The sequence below is a fragment of the Vulpes lagopus genome, chromosome 2, assembly GCF_018345385.1.
Source record: "Vulpes lagopus strain Blue_001 chromosome 2, ASM1834538v1, whole genome shotgun sequence".
In the NCBI taxonomy this organism is placed as follows: domain Eukaryota; kingdom Metazoa; phylum Chordata; class Mammalia; order Carnivora; family Canidae; genus Vulpes; species Vulpes lagopus.
In genome coordinates, this window is record NC_054825.1 from 25,496,820 (window position 1) to 25,521,873 (window position 25,054).

Genomic DNA, 25,054 nt, shown 5'->3' on the forward strand with positions numbered 1-25,054 from the left:
AGAGAGCCTTAGCTTTTCTAGGAGTCCAAGAGCCTGCTGTCTACAACCCCTAAGCGGCCTCAGAAACGGAAAAGGGGGCGCGCCTGGGTGGCTCAGTCAGTTAAGCATTTGACTCTTGATTTCGGCTCAAGTCATGACCTCAGGGTCGGGAGATCGAGACCTGAATTGGGCTCTGTGCCTATTGGTGAGTCTGCTTGAGATTCTCTCTCTCTCTCTCCTCTGCCCCACCCCCACCCCTAATGCAAGTGCAGTCTCAAAAAAACAAAACAAAACAAAACGGAAAAAAGTGAAATACAGTACTAAAAACAAGCAGAAAGAAATTCTAAGAAAGCTGAAATTTTTTATCTTGACAGGATTACCCTAAAGGTGTTGCAGAAAAAGCAACACTTAAATAAGAGTCCTCAGGCAACATTTTCCAGCTGCCCAGGTGCCTGATATTTGGCCAGGCCAGTCCACTGCTAACAGTGATCATCTGAGGCCAGCTGGCCCCTAGTCCTCCAACACAGAGCTCTTAGCTTCCACGTATTCCAGGGCCTTCGCTTTTACTGCCTGCACGTCCTTCTCAGTGCCATGTTGTTTCTCGTAGTCCAGGTAGCGCTTGAAGAAGAATTTCATTCGCTTGGGGGCCAGGCTGAGATGAATAACCCGTTCAAAGATGTCCCTGTGAAGAAGAGCAAGGCAGCATTTGCCTCTTAGCCCCTGGCCACTTGAATGCCACCAGCCTCCATCCACATGCCCTCTGGCTCTACAGCCAGACCAGACCCTCTTTTCTCCAGCACTCTCACTTCTATCTTTACACGTATTACCATTTTCAACTCCTAAGGTGTCCATGGGGAGAAAGATTGCTCCCACTTTCCAGATCAGACAGGCACTCACTTACTGGCCTCAAGTTACACAGTTAGTCAGGACAAATCTACTAGGATGGAGACACACAGAAAGTATGGATCTGTGAGAAACACTCTGCTTCAAACTCACTGATGGGCTTGGGTGAGGCACTACTTCTTTCTGGACCTCAGTCCACCCATCTCTAATCCTCCCTGCCCGTGGGGATGTAGGTGACAACAGCAAGCCCGTCACCATTCTCTACCACAAGAGCAAGGCTCAGTGAATTCTGTGGGAAACCCAAGTTTCCTGACCCCCACCAGGGCCAGCCTACCACCCACCCAAGACCGAGACACAGACTATAAGCTCGCCCCCGAGGCAGCAAAAGTCTCAAAAAGAGAGTATCACAGGACCTCATGTGTCATGTCAGAACTATTCCTCTAGAAAGAGTAAAAGAACTGGGGATGCTGGAAGATGCTGTGGGGCTAAACTCATCCACTTGGCCAACATCCCCAAACTCCCACAGGTAATTCAGCTCTATTCTGTCTTCCCCTCTCACCGGACTTCCTTCTGGCTGCCATGCTTAATGGTCATGTCAATGTAAACCGACCAGACATCAGTACGCTTTGGGTAGGTGCTCAGTGTATTCTCAAAAATGGCTTTGGCCCGTTCCGCATCTCCCAGCTGGAACTCCAGCTGGGCAAACTTGGCAATCACATCCACATCTGCAGGGAGAGAACAGTTCAGACACACAAAGCAGACAGACCCCTCACCACAGCATAATGTGCTGCACAGAGATCAGACTCCTGACTGCCTACTCACAGGTTCGAAGGCGTGGGTGATGACAAGGGGAACACTGGGAAGGTTTAGAGCCAAATACACACAGATGGGCACTGATCTACGATTCCCACTGTGGACACCTCACTCTCTGGACCCAAAAAGGAGAGGGGGCAGGGACAATAAAATTAGTGCTAATTGCTTTTTGTTCCTCCATCTTTGAAGTTTAGCATCTGAAATGCAACATGTTAAGTTCATGAGCATATAATCAACAGAGAAAACATTATATGCCCTCCACTAGGCTCTCCTAACACCATACCACCCACGGATAAGAAAGCCCCCAATCTCTATGCCCAGATATCGGAGAACTTAATGTGATCAGGAATCGGGCCAGAGGGTGGGGAGGAGCACTCACGCTCTTTATTGGGCAGACACTCAAGGGCTCGCTGCATCACACGGTGACTGGCTCCAGCCTGGCCCCTCCGCAGAAGAAAGGCACCATATTTGATCCAGACAGCTTTCTCCTGCCTGAATCGCTTCAGCATCCGGTTGTAGAGTTCACCAGCTTCCTGCGGGAAAGACAAGGTGAACTCTGGAGTGTGATAAGACAGATGAGGGCAACAACAGAGATGGGCAGCTATGCTCATGAGAAGCTAGTCGTGGCTTCAGCCTCACACAGATGAGGAGAGCATCTGAGGGGGCCTAACACGGTGGGGAGTCTCACTATTAATCCTGTGCTATATGGAGGTCCTCAGGATAGAACATGAGGATAGGGGAACAGGAGAAACAGAAAAAGGGCATTTGGCTGAGCTGCTGCCTTCTGGCTATATGCCCAAAGGATACACACCAGGGGTCCACTGTCCCTTTACTTCCCTCATCTTCACCCTGTACTCCTAAAGCAGAAGTAGGAGAAAAGGACTCCTCCTACTAACAAGATGAACAAGTTAGAGCCCAGATGTCACAAAGCAAGACTATAGCAGGATCAGATCCAGAAGAGAGGGCATTCTTTCCTGAGACTTCCTTGTTGCCCTTCTAACTCCCAGGAATTAGTTTCTGAGCCACTGAGGACCCTCTGCCAGTGGGCCGTCTGGCTCAGACACCTACCTGGAATTTCTCTGACTTGTTGTAGATGTCAGCCAGGTGGAGAAAGACCTTGAGAGGCTCATTGTACTGCACAGCGCGCTCGAAGACCTTGGTCAGCGACTCCTGAGAGCCATACATGTTCTCTAGATTCAGCAGTGCCACCCACACGTTCAGTTTCTCTTGCTCCTCTCTGGAGACAGAGTCAACAAGTGAGCTCCGTCACCTCAGCCCAAGGAAGCCCCCACTACCATCCACCAGGAATGCTGACTGGAACTACTACTTCCTTCCCAGGCTCTATCCAAATCCTCAGTTCCCACCCTCAAGTGAGAAATAGAGGTCTGGTCCCCACTGCAGCTCACACAGAAGCAAGAAAGCCAGCTCCTGACTGCTGGGGATCCCCTGGTATCTGCCTCCATTCCTAAAAATGAAGCCCACAAAATCTTAAACTAGCACAAGGTTTGGGGAGAAAGGAGCAGAATCTCTGGTCTGATTCTGTCTCCAAACTAAGGGAATGAAGCAAAGGACTGTCATCCTTCCTCTTAGCTGTCAGGAAACTCATTCCACCCTGTGCCTACAAAGTGGCCACGGAGAGTGTTTACACCCAGGTATGTGGAGTTATTTCCCCTGTTCTACTTGTTCCAAGTTGGGTACCTTATTAAGCACAGGGACTCCTGTAAATGTTACCCTGAGCTACTTCAGTGAAGGGGACTATAAAATATAAATGAGCAGATCTGTTTCACAGATGGCACAACTATGAGCCAAAGCCTGAAAACCTATGGGTGCTGGTGGGAGCCACCCACACTGCTGTCAGCCTCCCCAGGAGGAAAGGACCCACAGTTGATGAGCCCAGCAGCCCAAGGAGACACAGCCCTCCCTGTTGAGAGCCACTCGCCACCAAAGCAAGAGACAAAGCCAAGACCTGAAGGAAATGGTCTTGAGAGCCCTCTCGGCCACAGCCCGGGCCTTCTCGATTTCTGTGGCCTGCAGGTGGAAGGCCATGTACTGCAGCCACAGAATAGAGCTGTTAGGGGAACTCAGCAAGAGTCGGTCAAAGTCATCTGCTGACTCTGGCTGTCGCCCAGGATCCATCAGCGCCTCCTCAATGCGGGACAACTCTTTCTCTGCCTTCTGCTTCTCCAACATCCTTTCCTTCTTGCTTTTCTTTTGCTAAGGAAGGCACAAAAATTAGTGAGTAATCTGTTCCTCAGACCACTATGGAGGTCTGTGGTGGAAGCCAAAGGCTTGCAGGGTAATCCATGAGCTCTAGGAATACTCGCAGGCCTGGGACTGCCCCACCGTGTCAGAAGGGACACTCAGGCCAGGACAGAGCAAAGGAGACTGGCACCAAGGGATTTTTGCACAAGGACAAAGCCCTATAAAATACGACACCGTGGACTGCTGTGGCTTGTCGTCCTCCTCGCTGTCTGAGCTCTCTCCTCGAGGTGGTAAGGCTGGGGTCAGAGAGTCTAGCCCCACGTCCCAAATGAAACCAGAGGACAGCTGTAGCCGGGGCACTTCTGCTGGCCTGCTCGGCTTCTCCTGAAGGATCGAAGAGGTGTGTGAGGAAAGCACTCAGCTCAGGCTGTACCCTATTCCCCAGCCCCATCCCACCTGGAGGAGCTGGGGCCCCCACCAAGCCCAGAGACCTTACTCCCCATCTAGGGCCAGGCTAGGCCCACTCCACTGAGAAACTACATAGAAATGACATAAAAGCTTTCCTTGTAAATTATTCATAATGGTAATTATATTATTCAAAATTCATGATGATTCATAAATAATTTAGGCAAACTTTTAAAACATACAGACACAAAACAAATCTCACACATATGTGTGTACATATACACGTTCGTGTATGAAGTACCATATGCATATAAAATAATAGCAGAGCTGGGACCAAGACATGACAAGCGTTCTGAAGGTGTAGGGATGTGAGTACCTAAAGTCTGGGCAGTCCTCAGTCCAAACAGTACTATCCTCATCTTTCAGAGGGGGATACAGGTTCAAAAAGGTTAAGCCTTTAATAACTGCCTATCCCATTCATTTAATTCAGCTCCACTCAATAAATATTGATTAGAATTTACTTTATGCAGCCCACTCCTTGGTAAAGCAGATCTCTGTCCTCAGGACACTGATGACCAAGTGAGGACCTAGCAGCCTTAGGCAATGAAAGAGAAGAGGATGGAGTCTAAGAGCACTCCGCTCTTAGGCAGGAGACCAAGGACTTCCTTCCCCAGAACAGCCTCTCTCCTCCTTTACCAAATGCTGTCCCTCACCTTAGGCAGTACACTCATCTCTTCCACCTCCTCTTCTCCTTCCCGATAATACACTTCAACACCACTGTCGTCCTCCTCTGATGGAGCAGCTTTCTTTTGCTTCTTGTTCACTCTTTCCTGAAATGACAAGTGGGAAAGGTGCCGAGCCACCCTTCTTGCCCAGGAGGACCCACTGGCAGCCCAGGGCAATGCCCTCCCTTGGCCCTCTCAGCACCACCCAGTACCCAATCCAAACTCACTGCTCTCAGTCCAAAAGAAGGCTACTCAGTTGTCTGGCTGGCTTTGAATCACTCTTCTGTCATGTGCAGGGGGCCATCCTCCCCAAGGGACGTTACCTGTTCACCTGCAGACTCCCGGCGCCGCCGCTTGCCCTGCTTTTTTGCTTGCAGTTTCTGGGGCTCTTTCTTCTCCTCACCAGGCAGCTGCACCCCCTCCTGCCCCTCTTGGTTCCTCTTCCCTTTCCTTTTCTGATTCTTTTCTTCCTTCTCTTCTCCTTTGTGCTTGTTCTCCTCTGCCTCCACTGTCCTCTCCTCTTGTTTTAGTAGTGGCAGTCCCAGGGAGGCAGGAAACACATCTGGCTTCCCAGTGTCATTGGGGAGGAATGACAGCTCTACTAGGTTCTTCTGACACTTCAGGCTACCACAAGGAGGGGGACAATGACAACAATGAGGACAGCAGAGGACATGAGCACAGCAAACAGCCCAGGCCTTCCTCTCTTGATTGGCCCAGTTTTCTGGGCCCGGCACTACCTGCCTTGGAATCCATTCAGTATTCTTTGGAATGACCTGCACATTTTACCATGCTGAAATGTAAAACAGAGGGAGCAGCTGTAATGTCCCCCTACTCTGTCCCCAGCAAGTGCTTATGCACAGAAAAGTCTCCATATGGGCTTTTAAGAGCTGGAGCTGAGATAAAGGGTTCCAAACAAAGGGGCTTTGTTCATCTGAATGCTGCATCAACACCACCCAAACTATTATGTCTAGTTTACCTCTGAATCCCCTCCCAGGGTTCTCAGGGAAAAAAGGGGTCGTGGGGGTGGAGGTGCAGAGGTTGGGGAGATACCTACCTCAGAACCTTGGCGGTGAGCAGCTTCCCTTCTGGGAGGTATCTGTTATAAAGGGTTTTCTTGGAAGGACTGTACTGGGAGACATGTGGGTATTGGACCAAACCCACAACAGAGGGGCCAAGGCTGACAGGAGAGACACAAGGATCCTATGGTCATAAATACAACAACAGAGTCCCAGCCTAGCCTAGTGCCTCTACTTTCCCAGGGACCCAAGTTGTGACAAGGATTTATGATAGACAAAAGTTCTTGGCACTCAAAAGGATAAAGAGAACTTTGTAAACTAGGAACAATTACTAGGGATAAGGAAGATCTGACTGAAGGGTGTCTCCCACCCACACCAGAACACCACAACATGTGACTCACAAATGGCTGAAGGTGAAAATGATGAAGCTGTGGCAGAGAAAGCTGTGCTCCCTGCTGGCTGTGAACATTATGTGATTTCACAGAACATTTATGAATCATGATCAAATACTAAACCAAAGAAAATCCAAACATATTTAAAACTGAAATTGGACATGCCATGTTCTTTGTCCAAAACACCAATAGGAATAATTAAAAATAATTAAAAACTTTTTAAAAAATATAAAACATTTGGGATCCCTGAGTAGCTCAGTGGTTTGGCGCCTGCCTTCGGCCCAGGGCATGATTCTGGAGTCCCATGATCGAGTCCCACGTCAGGCTCCCTACATTGAGCCCGCTTCTCCCTCTGCCTATGTCTCTGTCTCTCTCTCTCTGTGTCTCTCATGAATAAACAAAATCTTTAAAATATATATATATATAAATTTCAGAATTTAAAAAACCTGGTGGGAACCCAGACTCCCTTTTCTTCATATTCTCTTCAGAGGTGACTGAGGAACACGGAACTGGACAGGCCAGGGCAGGGAAAAGGGCCACTCTTGTTTGGCCCACCAAGCACCACCTCACTCACCCAAAGAGCACACCATGTGGCTGGACAGACTTCACATAGCCCCTCAGGAGTTGCCCTTCCTGAATGTCCTGGATGGAGTTAATCTCAGGATCAGTTATTTTGCTCTTTGTCTCTGGGTTTGTCCTAGGGGAATAAAAGGCTTATTTATGTACATGTACCCCAGCCCTCCCTTCCCCATTCTCACCCCCTACTCACTTGTGATAATCAAACTCTAAGCATAAGAATACAACTCTGGACTTGTCTGTAGGACATAACCTTCAGAGCACAGCCCCACTCTCTCCTCAAGTCCTCTCAGGACTTGGCCTCAAAAACCTCCATTTGTGGGCAGCCCCAGTGGCGCAGCGGTTTAGTGCCACCTGCAGCCCGGGGTTTGATCCTGGGGACACTGGATCCAGTTCCACATCAGGCTCCCTGCATGGAGCTTGCTTCTCCCTCTGCCTGTGCCTCTGCCTCTCTCTCTCTCTCTGTGTCTCTATGAATAAATAAATAAAATCATTAAAAAAACAAAACAAAAAAACCTCCATTTGTAACCATGGAACAGGCTGCCTTCAGGCCAACCCTTCATTGCACATGCCATGAACTACAGAACCCTAGGGGTTGCACTGCCTTCCCTCACTGGGGCCACTGGGTGGTCACCTTGAATACTATATTCAGATATATGAGCCTTGCCCTGGGCAACAAGAGTCGGAACAGACAGGTTTGTCTAGCAATGTGAATGTCTACAGCTTTTCTGGGTAAAGATGGGGCAGGGTAGAAAGTGCACAAAGAAAGGTGGGAAGCCCTAGGTTCTGTATCAGATCCCTGCATCCTCTCCTCAATGCTCTTCCTGTCCCCACCACACTTACCTGGATGATCGTAGTGACAGAGTCAACAAGTGGCCTGTAGCAGACAGGACATAACACCTGGAACAAGAGCAAGAAAAGGAGATGGTGACTCTTCAGTATCCTGGGAGACAGCAAAGGGCCTAAGCTTCCTCTCCACAAGGCTGACCAATAGGCAAGAGTGAGGGGATATGACACCTGGGCTCTGTTCTTCATTCTGCTGAGAACATGCTGAGGGACTGTGGACAAGTCACCTCTCTGGGCCTCAGTTTACTAGTCTGTTACTACCTACTCTTCTTACCCAAGAAAGATGCTGGGAGAAGAAAATGAAAGGAGGCATGGAGCCCTCAGAAAGACACACACAGAGCCACATGGGTACTCATAGTAGGTGACACCAGCCTGATGTCGGGTTCCAGCAGTGTGCAATCTCAGCCACTAACCACCGGAAACTGTGACCAGGGGGTGACCTGGTTCTTGGCACTCAAAAGGATATCTCAGGGCAGGCTCATGGCAGCAGATGAGAGGAAATAGATCAGAGAAGCCTAGGCAGGGAGAGGCTTCTAGGAGGTCTGAAAGCAGGGTTTACTCTTTGGTTAGGTTTCCAAACTTTTTTCATCAAAAACGGCACTTAGCAACCTCAAGTCATAACTTCAAAGTACAGAATCTTAGCAGTAGAAAGGATCTAAGCAATAATTCAAAATTTTCCCAAGACTGGCATCTGCCTCCTAGCCCCTAGAGCAGTAAGGCCTTTGAGGGGTCATCTCCCTTTAGGCAATTAATTTATTATCCACATTACACAGATAAAGAAATCACACTGAATGAGAGTCACAGGTTTGGTTACAATAAAATATATTCAAAATTTTTGCTAAAAGCCACACCCACATTTTTAATCGAGACAAAGCAAAGAAAATCCTGGGTTCCTTTTCTTTTTCCAGGCCCTGGATACCTCTGTGCTGTTTAAGCTCTGATAAGTAATTGTGCATTTATTAGGCAGGTGCTGGTGGCTGGGACACCTGAGATGGGCAAGAGCATTAAAACTTTCCTGCCCATCTCCTCAAGGCTTCCCACTCCACTGTTAGCCAACCTGGATTCTCAGAAGTCTATAGTACTAGGCTGAAGCCTTGCCTCTTCAACGCTAATTTATTCAATGCTAATTTATTCACCAAAGTCATAATTTAATGACTTTAAAATTCTGAGCCTGGGTGGTTCTGAGCTGGGGTGGCTCAGCTGGCTGAGTGTCCAACTCTTGATTTCAGCTCAGGTCCTGATGTCAGGCTCCCACTCAACGGGGAGTCTGCATCTCTTCCTCTCCCTCTGCCTCTTCCCTTACTCATGCTAAGATGCATAACCTTAAAAAAAACAAAAACAAAAAAACTCTGAACCGAGCTCATTGTACTGCACATAAAATAGTTTATAAAGCACCCCCCAAATGCAAAAGGTCTCTTTTTACAGAAATCATCTCTAGATCATTTCTTTAATTAAAAAGATGAATGGTTCAGTAGAAAAATGAGCAAGCAAAAGCAAAGAACAAGACAAGCAAAGCAGAGAACAAATGTAAACAGCCAATTAAGAGGAAAAATGACAAGAGAAAAGCAAATTAAAATGAAAGATCAATTTTTGCCTATTCAATGGCTTAGATCAAAAAGTAAGAATATCCACTGTTGGCAAGATTGTGAGAAAAAGTCATATTTGTAACAGGAACATAAATTGCCAGTCTTTTTGGAGGGCACTATGGCAAAATGTGTAATATCGTTTGGCCATCAATTTTACTTCCGGGAATTTGTTTCACACATATACTTGCCCTCTGTCCAAACACATGCACACAACGATTCACTACAATACTATTGTCCATTGACAGAGGTTTTAGATAATGATAAAAATGGAATATCAAAAAAGTATTTAAGGTAAAAGAACAAAAGTAGATTTAGAAATACCAGCACATAATACTAGCGCACTAGCTATGAGAAAAAAAAGCAAGTTGCAGAATAGTATATAAAATAAAATTCTATTATTACATTAAAAAACATTATACTTCCATGTGTAAAAGTCTTAAATGACAAAGGTATATAATGGTGAAAAGTGGTAGAGAAAGATAGGAGCAATAGAATTTTTCTCCACAATTTTTTTCTGGTACAAAATCACGTATCATATCTATACTTTTTAAAAAAAGAAATCTACAATCCCACATAGAGCTGAAGAGGGAAAAAAACAAACTAGGCCTACCTGACAATCTTCTGGGGGACAAAGTCTTCCAGGGGCGTCTCTGAGTAGGAGTCACTCACGTGAAATACACTGACTTTTCCTATCTTCCCAAAGGGGAAGGAGACAGTCAGCCCCTCCTTAGGAGTCACCTTCACCACGCGGCCCATGGCCACTTCCCCTTTTTCAAGCTTGTGCGGACCTGGCAGGAAAATGAACCTCATTCAGGGCAGGCGAAATGAGCCAAGAAAGAAACTGGAATGCTGGGATGCCTGGGTGGCTCAGCGGCTGAGCATCTGCCTTTGGCTCAGGGCGTGATCCTGGAGTCCCGGGATCGAGTCCCACATCAGGCTCCCTGCATGGAGCCTGCTTCTCCCTCTACCTGTGTCTCTGCCTCTCTCTGTGTCTCTCATGAATAAATAAAATCTTAAAAAAAAAAAAAGAAAAGAAAAAAGAAATTGGAATGCAGGCCAACCACGGGCTAAGAAAGTCAGAGGCTGCCCAGACTTGGGGTGTCTAGGCTGAGTGGACCAGAATGATCATGAAGACCCATGTTCCCACACCATGTAGTAGTCAGGAATCTCAGGGCCATGTGGTGGACAAACCCTTCTGAGAGATGAGTAAACCAGCTGTGTCGGTAAAGGTGACAGTAGCAGAGTGACACAGGCCAGAGAACAAAACCTCAAAAGAAAAAGTGTTTCCAGAAGAACCACACGAGGCTTTCAGAGAACTTCAAAACCTGAGGCATCATCCTTAAGCCTGAGCACTACCTGAGGACTCTGTCCCATTCCTTTCTACCCTCTCCCTTTCCTGACCAGGCAGCATTTCATCACCACACCTATAAGTGAGAGACATAAGAAGGCTCTGGACGAATCTGGGCCAACCACAGTAGCCTTCAGGGCCTGGCCAATCCGGAACTTCTTATCTGGATGTTTCAGAACCTAGAAGGACAAGAAAATTCTTTTAACATTTGAAGAAAGGTCTGTCATTTATCCAAAATTATCACTGAAGTCTCTATACCAAGTATATCCCAAACCAAACCCTGAGAAAGTACATGGTCTCTTATACCCACTGCAAACACACCACACACTGAGTCCTCTCCAAGAATTCTGAGCACACTAACCTTGAAGCTGAGAGAAGTAAGCAACAAGGGAATCCTGCCCCGGATATCTGGAGCAATCTCCACCTCAAGCCATTTCTTAACCACATTGTACTGGAGAAAGAAACAGGAAGAGAAATTAAATGGGATAGATATAAACATCTCCGTTTCCCTTCATTAAAACAGCGACTCGGGATCCCTGGGTGGCTCAGCAGTTTAGCACCTGCCTTCAGCCCAGGGCATGTTCCTGGGATCCCAGGATCAAGTCCCGTATCGGGCTCCCTGCATGGAGCCTGCTTCTCCCTCTGCCTGTGTGTCTGCCTCTCTCTCTCTCTCTCTCTCTCTCTGTCTCTCATGAATAAATAAAGTCTTTTTTAAAAAATTAAAAAATAGGGGATCCCTGGGTGGCTCAGTGGTTTAGCGCCTGCCTTTGGCCCAGGGCGTGATCCTGGAGTCCCGGGATCGAGTCCCGCATCGGGCTCCTTGCATGGAGCCTGCTTCTCCCTCTGCTTCTCCCTCTGCCTGTGTCTCTGCCTCTCTGTGTCTCTCATGAATAAATAAATAAAATCTTTAAAAAAAAAATTAAAAATACAAAATAAAATAAAACAGAGACTCTCCTAAAAATCACAGGGTTGAAGAGGCCCTAATCCTACATGTTCCCAAGAGACAGGAATCCACCCGCCTGTCTCCCACTGCCCCTGCCCAATCTCCACTTCTTACAGACTTCAGAGTTTAGTTTGGAGCCTTTGCTAGGCTAGCCGCCCACGTAACCCTCCTGGTGCCTCAGCTAATCAGGAGGCAAAAATGAACTCAGAGATGTCCTCAAGCAGCAATCCCACTGACCTCTATAGACCCTTCCAAGCTCAGCTGTGCCCAGTGATGGTTAATCATCTCCAGGGCTCAACATCATTTTTTTTTTTTTTAAAGATTTTGTTTATTTAATTCATGAAAGACATAAATAAAAGCCAAACTCTATCTCCAAGGTTACAGTCTACAAAGTGAAACAAGTATGCAAATAACCAGAGCAGTGGAAATACAATATGCTATGGGAATACATAGAACTAGAAATATGAAGGGAATACCTATGCTGGGCTTTAAAGGGTTGTAGGAATAGAGCAATCCGAGTACAGAAATAAAAACAAGAAGGGAAACAGAGGAGGTTCTCAGGGTGACTGATACACAAAGTGTATGAGGTCACTTCTGAAGAGCCTTAAATGCCACTCCAAGGCATCAGGGGTTTATGAAACTCACCTAGAGACAACAGATAACCAAAGGAATCAAGTATCAATCAATGACATGCTCAGCCAGATGCTTATGGAAAAAGAATCCAGCAGCAGTGATGAGGAACTATTTCTCAAGGTCAAGCCCAACCCAACTTTCTCTCTGATATATTCCAACCAGTGCAGTTTTCTCTGATCTCTTCCCTTTCTTGAACTCCTGCTCCACTGGAGGCTAGAACATATAATCTGACATGCAGGTACTATTACTCTGTGTGCACTGCACCTGAACTTGATGTATGACAAGAATCTAGAATCCATAGGGGGATCCCTGGGTGGCACAGTGGTTTGGCGCTTGCCTTTGGCCCAGGGCGCGATCCTGGAGACCCAGGATCGAATCCCACATCAGGCTCCCGGTGCATGGAGCCTGCTTCTCCCTCTGCCTGTGTCTCTGCCTCTCTCTCTCTCTCTCTCTGTGACTATCATAAATAAATAAAAAATTAAAAAAAAAAAAAAAAAAAGAATCTAGAATCCAGGAACACATTTACTTTAAATCTTCCTCTATATTTTTTCTTTCCCTTTTGTACAATTAATCTATAAATATGTTGAAATGTGAGTTGCCAATTGTTTCGTGAGTTATAATTTTAGCTCCTCAATTAGGCTTCTGGTCTCCCACAAACCAACAGGGTAGCAAACAGACTCAAATGCTTAGTGCTAATGGCCCTTGTCTCCAGCTTCTCCCCCTTTTCTTCTCAAAGAAAACTGGCATCACACTGCAGGTGTGCGCTACTCACCTTCTTCAAGAAGCAAATCAAAGTCTGCCCAGTCTGGTACTGTTTAATCTTCTCCAAGTGGCTAGAAGAGTGAGTGTCGAGAGCAGTGCAGCCATCTTTCTTCAGCTCACTGTTTGCAGAAAAGCAATGGAAAGAGTATGCCAACCTCTGGGTAAGGTTTCTAGCTTGAAATCACCTCCCCTACATGGCCATGGATTGACTGTAGCCCCCTCATTCATGCATACCTCCCACATGCCCACTTCTCTCCTCTAAGGGCAATGTTCAAAATACCTGCATGAGAGCCAATCTCTTCCATTTCATTCGCCTAGGTATGAACAAGCTATAAAGTAGGTAGACTACGATAATCTTTACAAACTAAGGAAACAAAATTGTTTTCACTTCTTTTGTAATACTTTAGCTATTGCTTTTTAGTTTACAGAACTGTAGTCTCTTGCTGAATGTGACAATAATCTCATGTGTAAATTAGGCAGGGCAGGTATTAATTTTATGCTATTAAATCAGGAGTTGAAGTCAGGGCTCTGACTCAAAAATCCAGGGCTCTGTCCCCTATGCTACCTTGCCATTATCACTTTTTCTCCTCAGAAAAGCAACAAGGGGATGTGGTTTTCAGTCACAAATCACTTCAAAGCAATTATAGACTCCCAGCCTGGCTTACCAATTGAAGTTGATTTCTAAAACAAACTCAAGCTCAATAATAAAATGGTACAATGTTGGTAAACTGTAGCATATAATAGCAAGCACTGGTGAATAGAGAAATGGAAACCTTCATACACTAGTAAAGTTAAAAATCCATGTACCAGGGATCCCTGGGTGGCTCAGCGGTTTAGGGCCTGCTTTGGCCCAAGGTGTGATCCTGGAGTCCGGGGATCGAGTCCCACATCAGGCTCCCTGCATGGAGCCTGCTTCTCCCTCTGCCTGTGTCTCCTGCCTCTCTCTCTCTCTGTGTCTCTCATGAATAAATAAATAAAATCTTAAAAAAAAAATGCATGTATCTTATATTCCAGTAAATCTACCCTACATAAATCCTTACATAGATGCATAGTGGAACAAGTTCAAGATGTTCCCTTTGGCATTATTTATAAAAAAGAAAAACTGGAAACAACCTTAAATGTCCTCCATGAGTTGGAGAATATATATAGTTGGGCACATTCATAAAACGGACTACTATTTTAACTATAGGCACAAAAACAGATCTCAAAAACAAAATTATGAGAAAAACAAGTTGCAAAACATTAAGTACAGCATGTCATTTATGTTAAGCTTGAAAACTACACACACAATCATTTTGTACATATAGAAGCACATATATATATATATATACACAAAGTTATGGAAGAGCTGGATATATATCAAATGAATAATGGGTAATTCATCTTCTGAGGGTAGAGAGAGAAGCCTAGGGAAGGGAACATGTGTAAAATGTTATTTCTTAAAACACATACACACGGGCAGCCCTGATGGCTTAGCGGTTTAGCATTGCCTTCAGCCCAGGGCGTGATCCTAGAGACCCAGGATCGAGTCCCACGTCGGGCTCCCTGCATGGAGCCTGTTTCTCTCTCCCTTTGCCTGTGTCTCTGCCTCATTCTGTGTGTGTCTCTCATGAACAAATAAATAAAATCTTAAAAAAAAAAAAAAAAAAAAGAATGACCAAAAGCAGAGAGCCTGGGTGGCTGAGCCAGTTAAGTGTCCAACTCTCAATTTCGGCTCAAGTCATGATCTCAGGGTCGTGAAACTGAGCCTGAGTTGGGTTCTAGCACTGGGAGTACAGCCTGCAAGATTCTCTCTCCCTCTGCCCCTCCGACTTCTCCTTCTCTTTAAAAAAAAAAAGAAAACAGTAAGCATAGGACAAAGTACTTCACATCACTAGCCATCAGAGAAATACACATCAATACCATAGTGAGCAGAAATAGACCCACAAATGCAGAGAACTGATGGTCGCCAGAGAGAAAGCGGGTGGTGAGATGGGCAAAATGGGTGAAGGGGAGTGGGAGATACAGCCTTCCAGGTATGGAATGAGTAAGTCACAGGGATGATAGTACAGCATAGGGAATATAGTCAATGGTACTGTAAGAGCATTTATAGTAACAGATGGGAGCTATACTATGGTGAGCAGAGCGTATAGATCTGCCCAATCACTATGTTGTACACCTGAAATTAATATAACACTGTATGTTAACTACCATTAAAAACAAACAAACAAAAAACCTTAGCCCCTAAAAGTCACTTAAGAGGCCCTTTCCTTATAACCCTAGGCACTAAAGACTTAACCTGGAGGATCCCACAGCTGACTCTAAAGGGCCACTCTCTCAGTCATAGATATCTAGCTTCATGCATTGATGACATATTAACTTCAAGAGGCTGGGTTTTTAATGGAAGAAGCAGAAATAGGCCCATGAATCAAAATGCTTAAGATCCTCTGAAAAAAATTATCCCAAACTGGATCCAACACTAAACAAACTAGTTTTCCTCTATATATAATCTCTCACTGAACATCCCTCTATGAAATCCACTAAAACATGACCTAAAATTCCAGTCATCCTTAAAAAGGAGGTAGGGGGCAGCCCGGGTGGCTCAGCGGTTTAGCGCCACCTTTGGTCCAGGGCCTGATCCTGGAGACCAGGGATCGAGTCCCACGTCGGGCTTCCTGCATGGAGCCTGCTTCTCCTTCTGCCTGTGTCTCTGCCTCTCTCTCTCTGTGTGTCTCTCATGAATGAATAAATAAAATCTTAAAAAAAAAAAAAAAGTGGGGGGGACACCTGAGTGGCTCTGTGGTTTAGCACCTGCCTTTGGCTCAGGGCATAATCCCAGATTCCTGGGTTCGGATCCCACATCGGGCTCCTTGTGTGGAGCCTGCTTCTCTCTCTGCCTGTGTCTCTGCCTCTCTCTCTCTGTGTTGTTTCTCATGAATAAATAAATAAAAAATCTTAAAAAAAAAAAAATCCAGTCACCAAGAAGTAGTCTCTACACTCAAAGAATGGGCATTTTCTTGGCTGTATGTTGTTTATTTTTGGAATTACTGAGTCCTAGAAAATTGGGTTGAGAGCAAAAATGCTTCTTTTGTTACATGCTAACAAACAGAACTGTAATCAGCCTTTTAATCTCTAATTACAGCTTTTACATTAAGTTTCATAGAATCCCTTCAACTAGCTCTATCAGAGCCAGATAAAATTTCCTTACTAGAGAAAAAAAGACAACCTGGACAGACAGAGGCACAAGAAGTCAAAACACCGGCAAAATCTAGACTAGAACTCAGGTTCCTGACTCTAAACTCCACAGTCTTTCCATGAGACCATGCTGCTGGGGTTCCCCTCACCTTGGCCGGACACTCAGCTCCGGAATGGTTCGAATAAATCTGGGATGACTTATTGGAAGAAACCTGGAGAAAGAAATAAGGCCAAATCATTTCTCTTATTCTCCATACTGCCATTCTCTGGTGATCAGATTTTCTCTCTATACCCACAAAACCAAGCTTAAAAGCCACCTATTCCACTGCCATTCCGCCCACTGGTAATTTGTCAGGCCTGAGGGCTTCCTCTCATTCTCTGTAGTAAATGTTGAGGATCTGGCTCATCTGATCTTCTAGTATTGTCTCATTAAAAAACCCTGAGCAGAATTTTCCTTCCAGACTATATTCTCCAACTCTTTCACTATGATCTGAAAGTTAGAAAACAGGTCTAGAAAGAGTCGCTACTGAAATTAATATGCAAATTATAGACTTAATTATTTTGCTTTTTTTACCATAGCAAGGATTTCTGCTACAATAACAATATTGCAAGCAGATTTAAAGAAAAGGAGTATGATTAAGGTATGCAGTGGAGGATGGATTACAATAATCTCTGATGTATACTGAGCAATAACTGTGTCAGGCAACCTGCTAGGCACACTGCATACCAGATATTTTCTCAAACTCTGCAAAAAAGGTACTAACCACCCGTACTCTCACTTTACAAATTAGGAAAATAAAACTCAGAGTTAAGTAACTACCCTAAGTCATGGTCACACAATTTTAAGTGGCAAATCTGGAATGCAAACCCAGGTCTCTCTCACTTTAAACTAACAGTTTTACCACTACACCAGATGCTATTTTTTTAAAAACCAGGAAAAAGTAAAAGGATTCCTTTGGTGAACATTTCTCTTAACTAGAAGAAAATCCAATTCATGAACAACTTTTTAGAGCTTGCCTCAGTGCCCATTCCTTCTCCCACAATTACTACAATCTCCCCCCAAAACCAGCCTATCTCCTGAAGCCTCCATACTTGAACGTCTTCATATCTCTCCCACCAATCACTCGGGCAGTGACTGTCCTCCCAACTTTCAACTTGGCAGTAGGAGATGTGCCCACTGGAACATCATCTAGAATGTGGGAGGCATGAATACAGCCAATGATGCCATCTTCCAGGGTCACAACCACGTGGGTGGGCTTAATAGACTTGACAGTGCCTGTGACCATGTCCCCAATGGATAGGGTGTGCTTCTTTACAGCCCCCACAACCAGAGCTGGATCTGCTTCCTCATCTTCATCAACTGTCTCGGAGTCCTTCCGGGTCTGTCTCACAGTCCTCTTAGCAGCTGGCCCCTCAACGGCCAAAAGAAAACCAGTCATTCCCGGTTCTGTGGTCTTGAGGGTTAGGGAGACACCCTGTCCCACTTGCAACTTCTCTGAGTCAAAGCGGAAGGTGTCATTGAGGTGAGAGGTCAGGGAGAAAGCTGCCAGGTGGCCAGTCTCTACCAAGGAGGCGACAGCAAAGGACTCCTCCAAGTGCTGCACAATTGCCTGGTGCTCACTGCCTTTCTTCAGCTGGAAAACAGAAAAAACCCACCATCCCCACTTCTTATAAGGCACAAGTGTTTGGTCATCACCCACTGGGCAGGCAGGGCTGGGAAAGTGCTCTGAGTCCAGGAGACCCAGGGCTAGTATGAGTTGTAACAAACTAGCTTTCACTCCCTCGAGCTAGCTTCTCCTCCTGTCACTGACATGACCTGACTAAACTCAAGGCACCAGACCAGAATCCCTGGGACTTAGCTTTTGCTTTGGATGGGTGTGGATGAGCAGCCTAGAGAACTGCACATAGGCATGTGTTGTTTGGGTCACCGGTCTTAAAAAACAAAATTTCCAACATTTCCCACGTTTATTAAAAAAAACTAATAAAAATCAAATCCTGCCTTCTCTTAAAAATCAGGCTCAGCAACACTAGATGCAGATATTCCCACCTGGCAAGGAGTAGATGGACCTGAATCCTCTCTGCCTCCTTGTGGGCTGGCCATGTGCACTTCACTCATTTACATTATCTACCCGGCCCTGAAGACAGGGTGACCACACAATTTATCACTGGTATCAGAGTGAAAGTCAGTGCCATTAATAACCACACCAAGACCAGAAGTGGAACAACAACCCACAAAAATCCAGGTATACGATCACCTTATCCACAGGCATTTGCATTAGAACCCCTGAGCAAAGTGTGTGGGGCTGAAGAGCTGTGTAATGCCTTTGAAATCACAGGAATGGAGTCATCACAAGCTTACCTTTTTAGGTTTTCTATTCACCAAATCATGACAAAGGGAAACATGTACTTCCAACTTCAACATATCAACATTTAGGATGACAACTTTCTTTTTCTGCCCAGGCTCCACCTCTTGCCCTGCAGTGCAGAACCAAACACAACATGAGCATCCTTGTGGAAGAGGGAAGAAAGCATCTCTCCAAGAGCCCCACAAGCCCCTTGGCCACAAAAAAGAGGACATCTGTCCTGGGTCTATCTGGGCTAGGAAAAACCAAAAGTCTACCTCCCATAATTCAAGTTCAGGTGTGCCTTAATTTATGCAACATGATATACAAAAATCTAGATTTACCCAATTATAAAAGGATTTACACTTAAACCTTCTGTAGCATGATGTCAGTTATCTTGATTTACATGAACACAAGACAGGGATGCCAAAATTTTCTGCTGAATCAGCTCCTCTACACTATGTATTTGGAAATTCTGTATTCAAGTGTGGGAACAGTTAGCAAAGAATTTCCCCCACAAACCATGAGGGGCGAGACAGAAGTGCTTACCTGCTCGATGATATTTGCTGGCCCTCAGGACCAGGCCAGACACCGGGCCCTCACTGAACACCACAGAGCCATCCTCCAACACCTCCTGCACCTCTAGGTCAAGGACCATCCCTGGGGTCATCTCAGCCAGCGTCTGGATCAACACAGAGTCTGCCAGAGACCCAAAGGAAATGGGGATTAACAGACAAACAATACTCACCATTCTTTTCCTTTGGAAATGTGCTGTTACAGAGAACAACAGAGCACTAGGAAGGTAAAAAGCACTGGAGGGTAGATACCCATGAACACTCCTATCGCAGGGAGAGAAACCTGTGCCTCTGCTAATCCTACCTGGCCATAATTTATGAAAATACCCAACAAATACCACAAACACACACTTCCCTTTGGTTTCTAATTTTTGTTGCTTCTGCTTGGAATCTACCCTCTCAAGCTTCGTATTCCCAAATCCCATCAAGATTTCAATAATCCTACCTGATGGTTCAAAACTTAGGAAGATCCAACAGAATAACCCCTCATAGACTTCTAGCAGGTCCCTGTTCCATTCTATCATCTACCAGGTATTTGCTGAATAAAAGAACAAGTGAAGAGGCGAATGGATTCACAACAAATACAAACCTGAGGTCATAGAACTAAAAGGAATTTTGATTTTGGTCTGGAAGAGAGTACAAGGGGGACCTCTGGAATGCTAGTAATGATCTTTATCCTGAATCTAGGTAGTAGTTAAACAAAGGCATTCGTTTCATAAACATTTACTAGACTGTACCCTAAATGATTTAGGCACTTTATACAGGTTATACTCCCATTAAAAAGTGTAGGTGCCTGGGTGGCACAGTCTGTTAAGTATCAGATTCTTAGTTTCGGCTCAGATTGTGATTTCAGGGTCGTGAGATCAAATTGAGCACAAAGCTTGTTTGAGACGCTCTCTCCTTCTGCCCCTCCCACTCGTGTGCTCTTTCTTTCTCTCTAAAATAAGTAAATAAATATATTTTTTAAAAAGTTTAATTTTTGTTTTTTAAAATTGCTTTTATCTGGGAAACCCAACAACTCATTGGAAGAGACACGTATGATTTACAACAGACACTCCCCACCCCTGACCCTCACCCTCCACCCCTATGTCCCCACCTCGGTTGCTCATGAGGCTGCGCACACCCTGCCGCTCTTCCAGGCACTGGCTCAGGAGGAGGAGGCTGGTGGTAGCCAGGTCCCCTAGACCGCAGTCTGACAGCCGTAGCGAGAGCAGCATGCGCTGCTTCTCCTCATCCACGTTGGTCACCTTTGCAACCACTGTCTGCCCCTCAACAAAGTGGTCACTTGTAGAAGTCACAAACTTATCACTCATGATCTAACAAGTGGGCAGAAAATAAAGACAGTAAGTCTCTACCAAGGCAACTTAATTAATGCCCCCAGAAAAGGATGTGAGGGAGGAGTGGAGAAAGATGGAAGCCAGGAAGACCCCTCAGCCCTCTCTGAACACAGCTCTAATCCCCTTCCAGAAAACCATGAGGCCCTGGCTGTCCAACCCAGACTTCTAGAGGGCACCCACCCAAGGAGGCACATCATTGGCAAGCGAGAAGAACAAGCCATCCATGTCTCTAACCCTGGATGGTAACCCTCTGGCCTGTCCTATGCATATTTCCATAGGTTTCCCCTCTTCTCTCATTTTTAAACTTGTCCTGACAGGGGATGTAAATGACATCCACCCAGGAAATATGTCAGGGAAACAAAACTATGGAAGAAAAGAAGTATTTATAAATAAACTACAGGCCATTTGCTCACCCACCGCTTTACAATGACTTCGCTATGACATCCACTCAGGGAATATGTCAGGGAGACAAAATTATGGAAAGGAAGAAGTATTTATAAATAAACTACAGGCCATTTGCTCATCCACTGTCTTAACACTGACTTCGCTAAGAGTCCTCTCGACTCTGGGTCTGTTTAGTCAGCAGCATGAGGTGTTCAACTATGGGGTCATTAAGACTTTTTGCGTCTGAAAAGTTTATGAATTCGATGACATCGTGGTGGAGGGGATCCTTTCAAAGGTATTCCAGTACCGTGACACTTCAAAAACCCTAGGAGGTTGCAAAACTTACTCAGCTGCTCACCAAATTAACTTCCATGTCTATACATGCTGAGAGTATAAGTTCACTAAAGTCTTCACAGTCTCTGCCTACCTACCCAACGTTGTACTGTGAAGTAAAGATGCCACTTCCTCCAGGACACATGGCTGGGCAAGAATCTCAGGCCCATTCTCCTCATGCAGACGCCTTTTTGCCTTGTCCCTGAAAATCTTGCAAGGGATTAAGATATCCTGCTCCTTCTCACCCTCAGGCTCCTAATATCTCTCCCCCAAGGCTCTCGTGCATAGAGCTGAACTTACAGCTTTAGGGGCCAGTCCACTGAGACCTGACGGGAACTGGACGAACACACCATAGTCCTTGATGCTCTTCACAAAACCGATGAGCAGCATCCCAGGATGGATTTCTGCGAAGTTCTTAGGATCTTGGCCACCCTCCACTGTGGAGACCAAAGCTGGCTTCCTACAAAGGAGCTAATGGCACTTCATCAAGGAACATTCCAAAAAGGGCAGATGAAATATTCATCTCTCCAATTCCTTTTTCTACTCTACATGCTCTGCTGCTACAAAGACACTCTAAGCGTGCAGACCAGCAGCATTAACATCACCTGGAACTTGTCAGAAATACAAATTCCTTTTTTTTTTTTAAAGTTTTTTTTACGATTTTATTTATTTATTCATAGACACAGAGAGAAAGAGGCAGAGACACATAGGCAGAGGGAGAAGCAGGCTCCATGCAGGGAGCCCGATGTGGGACTCGATCCCGGGTCCCCAGGATCACACCCCAGGCTGTAGGCACCAAACCGCTGCACCACCGGGGCTGCCCAGAAATACAAATTCCTAAGCACTGTCCTATACCTACTGAATTACAAACTCTGGGGGTGGGGCCCAGCAAGCTGTGTGAATAAGGCCTCCAGGTGATTCTGACACACATTCAAGTTTAAGAACCAGTGTTTTTCCTTTCCTTATTAATTTATCTCCAGATTACTGAAGAGGACCAAAAAGGGACTGGCTCATCTTTGTGGTTTGGCAGTTGGACTGACCATGACAGGATCCTCCACAATCTTCACACTAATCCACCCTATCTCACCTCCTCTATCTTCACTCTAGTGAGATTTTATTTTACATTCTGTGACAAAAGAGGCAGTGTTCTCCTTCGAAGTATGCACACCAAGACCAAAGGGAATACTCTGAGCCCCCATGGGGGCCGGCAGGTGGTTGGGGGTGGGAGTAGGAAGAAGGACAGAGGCTACCTTATTAATTGTTTCAGCTCAAGGGGCAAGGACTGAGTGTCTGAGAAAGCAATATTCTGCTGGACCTGGCAGGCCACACTGCCTCTATTCCAACATCCTGGACTCCTACTCTGCCCTGACCAGCATCTGCTGATAGGACTTCAACCTCATTCCACCAGAGGAAGAGAGGGAAATAACAGGTCTGGTCTGATTTTATGGTGGTATTTCTAAAGTCAAATGACTGCCTCTTTCCCATGGAGTTTCCAATTAAGAGCAGAGCTGAACCTAGAGTCTTCCCCAAAGGGCCCGTAGCTCCCCAGATACCAGTAAAGGATACAACACGTCCCTCACTCTGGTTCAGACAAAGTACTCTGTGAAGGGTGTCGCCAGCCTGGAGCCAGTGATACAACAGAGGGCCATTGGCAACGTGGTCCGACAGATGAGGTGTGGGGAGGAAAGCAGGGATGTTATGGGGCAGGACAGACACTTCCAGCCCATCTTTGGTCTTCTCTAAAACCTTCACATCCACCAACTACTCAGGAAGAGAAAGACAAAAAAAACAGTATTTGTCTTGAGCAGACAGCAACCACATCTGGCTCAGGTGGAGATTAGAGGCATCAAGTTCCCACCCCAGGGATCATTGAGAGGTCAAGATCAGAGAAGTAGCTTTCTTCCACACCCCACACCACTGCCCTCAAAGACCCTGCAGGCATTCACACACCCTCCAGGACCCAACTGTGCGCTCACACTGCTCTTCTCCCAAGTCACTCCACCCACCAAGTCCCAGGGCAAAGGCAATCTTGCAGGCTGGTCCTAGAGACCAGAGAGGAATGAGGACAGTAGTACACTGCTGAAAAGCCATACAAGGATGGCACTTTTTCCTAGACAGCTTCCATTTGCTCTGACACACCAAAAGAACCCTCTTTCAAGACCCTCAATTCTCTCTGGCCCCAGAATCTTATCTAGCTACCTTGATCTTTCCCTCCATGGGTCAGTGTCAGTGGCAACCTGCTTTCTACTGCATAAACTAAAATAGCTTGTTTGGAGAAGTCCAGGTACCTGTCCAACACTAATGGCTCTTCTTTTCTTCTGACTGTGTCCCGTATGCTCTTTCTTTGGATCACCCAACAGCTTGAAGGACAAAAGCATCCTCTCTTTGGACGGCTCACAGTTCAGCACTACAACCTTCACCACCTAGTGAGAAACCACATTTGCCTGGCTAACTCTTCCCAGCAGACCGGTCAGGCCCTGGAGAGAGCTGCCCTGCACAAGTAGTGCAGAGGGAGATGTGCTAAGACCTGGGATTAGATCAGAAGGCAGTGGAAAGAAATGTACTGAAAGATACACAGAATTCCCTCAAGTCAGCCCTCTGGCTGAAAAAAAAACGTGAATAAATTTATGGTACAACACCAAATTTTAAAATATTATTTTTCCTAGATAGATTCAGACTGACTAGTTTTATGGCACTGCCACCTTGTGGTGACAGTAACCTCAGAACAATTCTGATGTGAGGGACACCAGTATGTTTGTTTTAGGGAAAGACTAATTTATTTCTTCCAGGTTATGGGCTCAGGCCTCTTAGTTTGCCAGCTTCTGCTGAACCCTCCTGAGGGTTTCTCTTGGCTCTGTTCCACATCTCCTTCACTTAGCTGGCTCAAGCCCACTGCCCTATGTGCTCCTTCCTTCTCCCTTGAAAAGTAGTCCCCTCACTACTCTTTTCAAGTCTATGTTCATAGGTATCACAAGGCTATGGGCCTGTCCAAGGAAAGGGTTACCTGGCCAGTGTAAAAGACCCTCTCTGGGTCAGGGACATACTCGGCACTGAGCTCATGCTTGGGCACCAGTCCCTGCACATCGTTGTAGAACTTCACAATGCACCCATAGTCCTTGACCCGGAGGATGAAGCCGTGCGTCTGCAGACCAGGCTTGGCATCAGCATAGCAGGTAATGGCAGGCAGTTTAGACTCAATCAGGGTTTTCTTCAGGGTCATCATCAGCTTTTTGGCTTCAGGATCACAAAGCAAAACCTTGGGGGAAAGATAATGGTTGTTATCAAGTCACCCATTGTCAAGAGAGCCACTGGACTGGCTTCTGCAACCTGTGAACACGAAGGCCATGGCCACTTCCTAAGAATCTGTTATCTCTTGCCCTCTGAGAATACTCTCAGCTGTGGATCCTCCCCGTTCCCTGAGGAATGACCATCTGGGGAGTATCCACCTACTTCAAATGTACTTCCTCCTGCACGTTCCCTCCTGGGCCTGTGTAATCTTCACTGCCTCACTGCACCTCCACAGTCCTGTCAGTTACTTCAATAGTGCCTCTGCTCCCTCCCAGACCACATGCAACTTGCATAACAGAATGAAAAATGAGCCAATTTACCACCTCGGGACTGTTATATGTTAGCTATAAACTAAGACTGAGAGATCCAACCATCTCTCATCCCTCTCATCCATCTCCTTGAGGGTAGACAAGTTCCTTTATATCTGAACTTCCTGATTCCACTGCTATAAAATTATGCACCAATGGGTGGTCAATATCTTTTTTTACTCAATAATGAAATAAAATGAAAAGAAAATCACACACTGAGTGCCCACACACCAGGCCCTGTATT

At 45.8% G+C, this 25,054-nt stretch overlaps 1 protein-coding gene across 1 annotated transcript in view; it reads right to left on the reverse strand.

Moving 5' to 3' along the window:
* Positions 1-320: 320 nt before the first annotated feature.
* Positions 321-25,054, reverse strand: part of PDCD11 (programmed cell death 11) — a 44,650-nt gene continuing 19,916 nt past the window's right edge. The window contains exons 13-36 of the mRNA XM_041745090.1: positions 24,219-24,470; positions 23,503-23,637; positions 22,781-22,975; positions 21,515-21,685; positions 20,257-20,476; positions 19,135-19,284; positions 18,603-18,718; positions 17,336-17,877; positions 16,393-16,455; positions 13,080-13,188; positions 11,093-11,182; positions 10,808-10,910; positions 9,994-10,171; positions 7,795-7,851; positions 6,950-7,072; positions 6,022-6,144; positions 5,291-5,591; positions 4,956-5,072; positions 4,072-4,221; positions 3,602-3,849; positions 2,704-2,872; positions 2,015-2,168; positions 1,382-1,547; positions 321-661 (exon numbers count right to left, since the gene is read on the reverse strand). Of these exons, the coding sequence (XP_041601024.1) occupies positions 490-661; positions 1,382-1,547; positions 2,015-2,168; positions 2,704-2,872; positions 3,602-3,849; positions 4,072-4,221; positions 4,956-5,072; positions 5,291-5,591; positions 6,022-6,144; positions 6,950-7,072; positions 7,795-7,851; positions 9,994-10,171; positions 10,808-10,910; positions 11,093-11,182; positions 13,080-13,188; positions 16,393-16,455; positions 17,336-17,877; positions 18,603-18,718; positions 19,135-19,284; positions 20,257-20,476; positions 21,515-21,685; positions 22,781-22,975; positions 23,503-23,637; positions 24,219-24,470 (4,104 nt within the window). The 3' untranslated portion in view covers positions 321-489. The remainder of the gene's footprint in view (positions 662-1,381; positions 1,548-2,014; positions 2,169-2,703; positions 2,873-3,601; positions 3,850-4,071; positions 4,222-4,955; positions 5,073-5,290; positions 5,592-6,021; positions 6,145-6,949; positions 7,073-7,794; positions 7,852-9,993; positions 10,172-10,807; positions 10,911-11,092; positions 11,183-13,079; positions 13,189-16,392; positions 16,456-17,335; positions 17,878-18,602; positions 18,719-19,134; positions 19,285-20,256; positions 20,477-21,514; positions 21,686-22,780; positions 22,976-23,502; positions 23,638-24,218; positions 24,471-25,054) is intronic.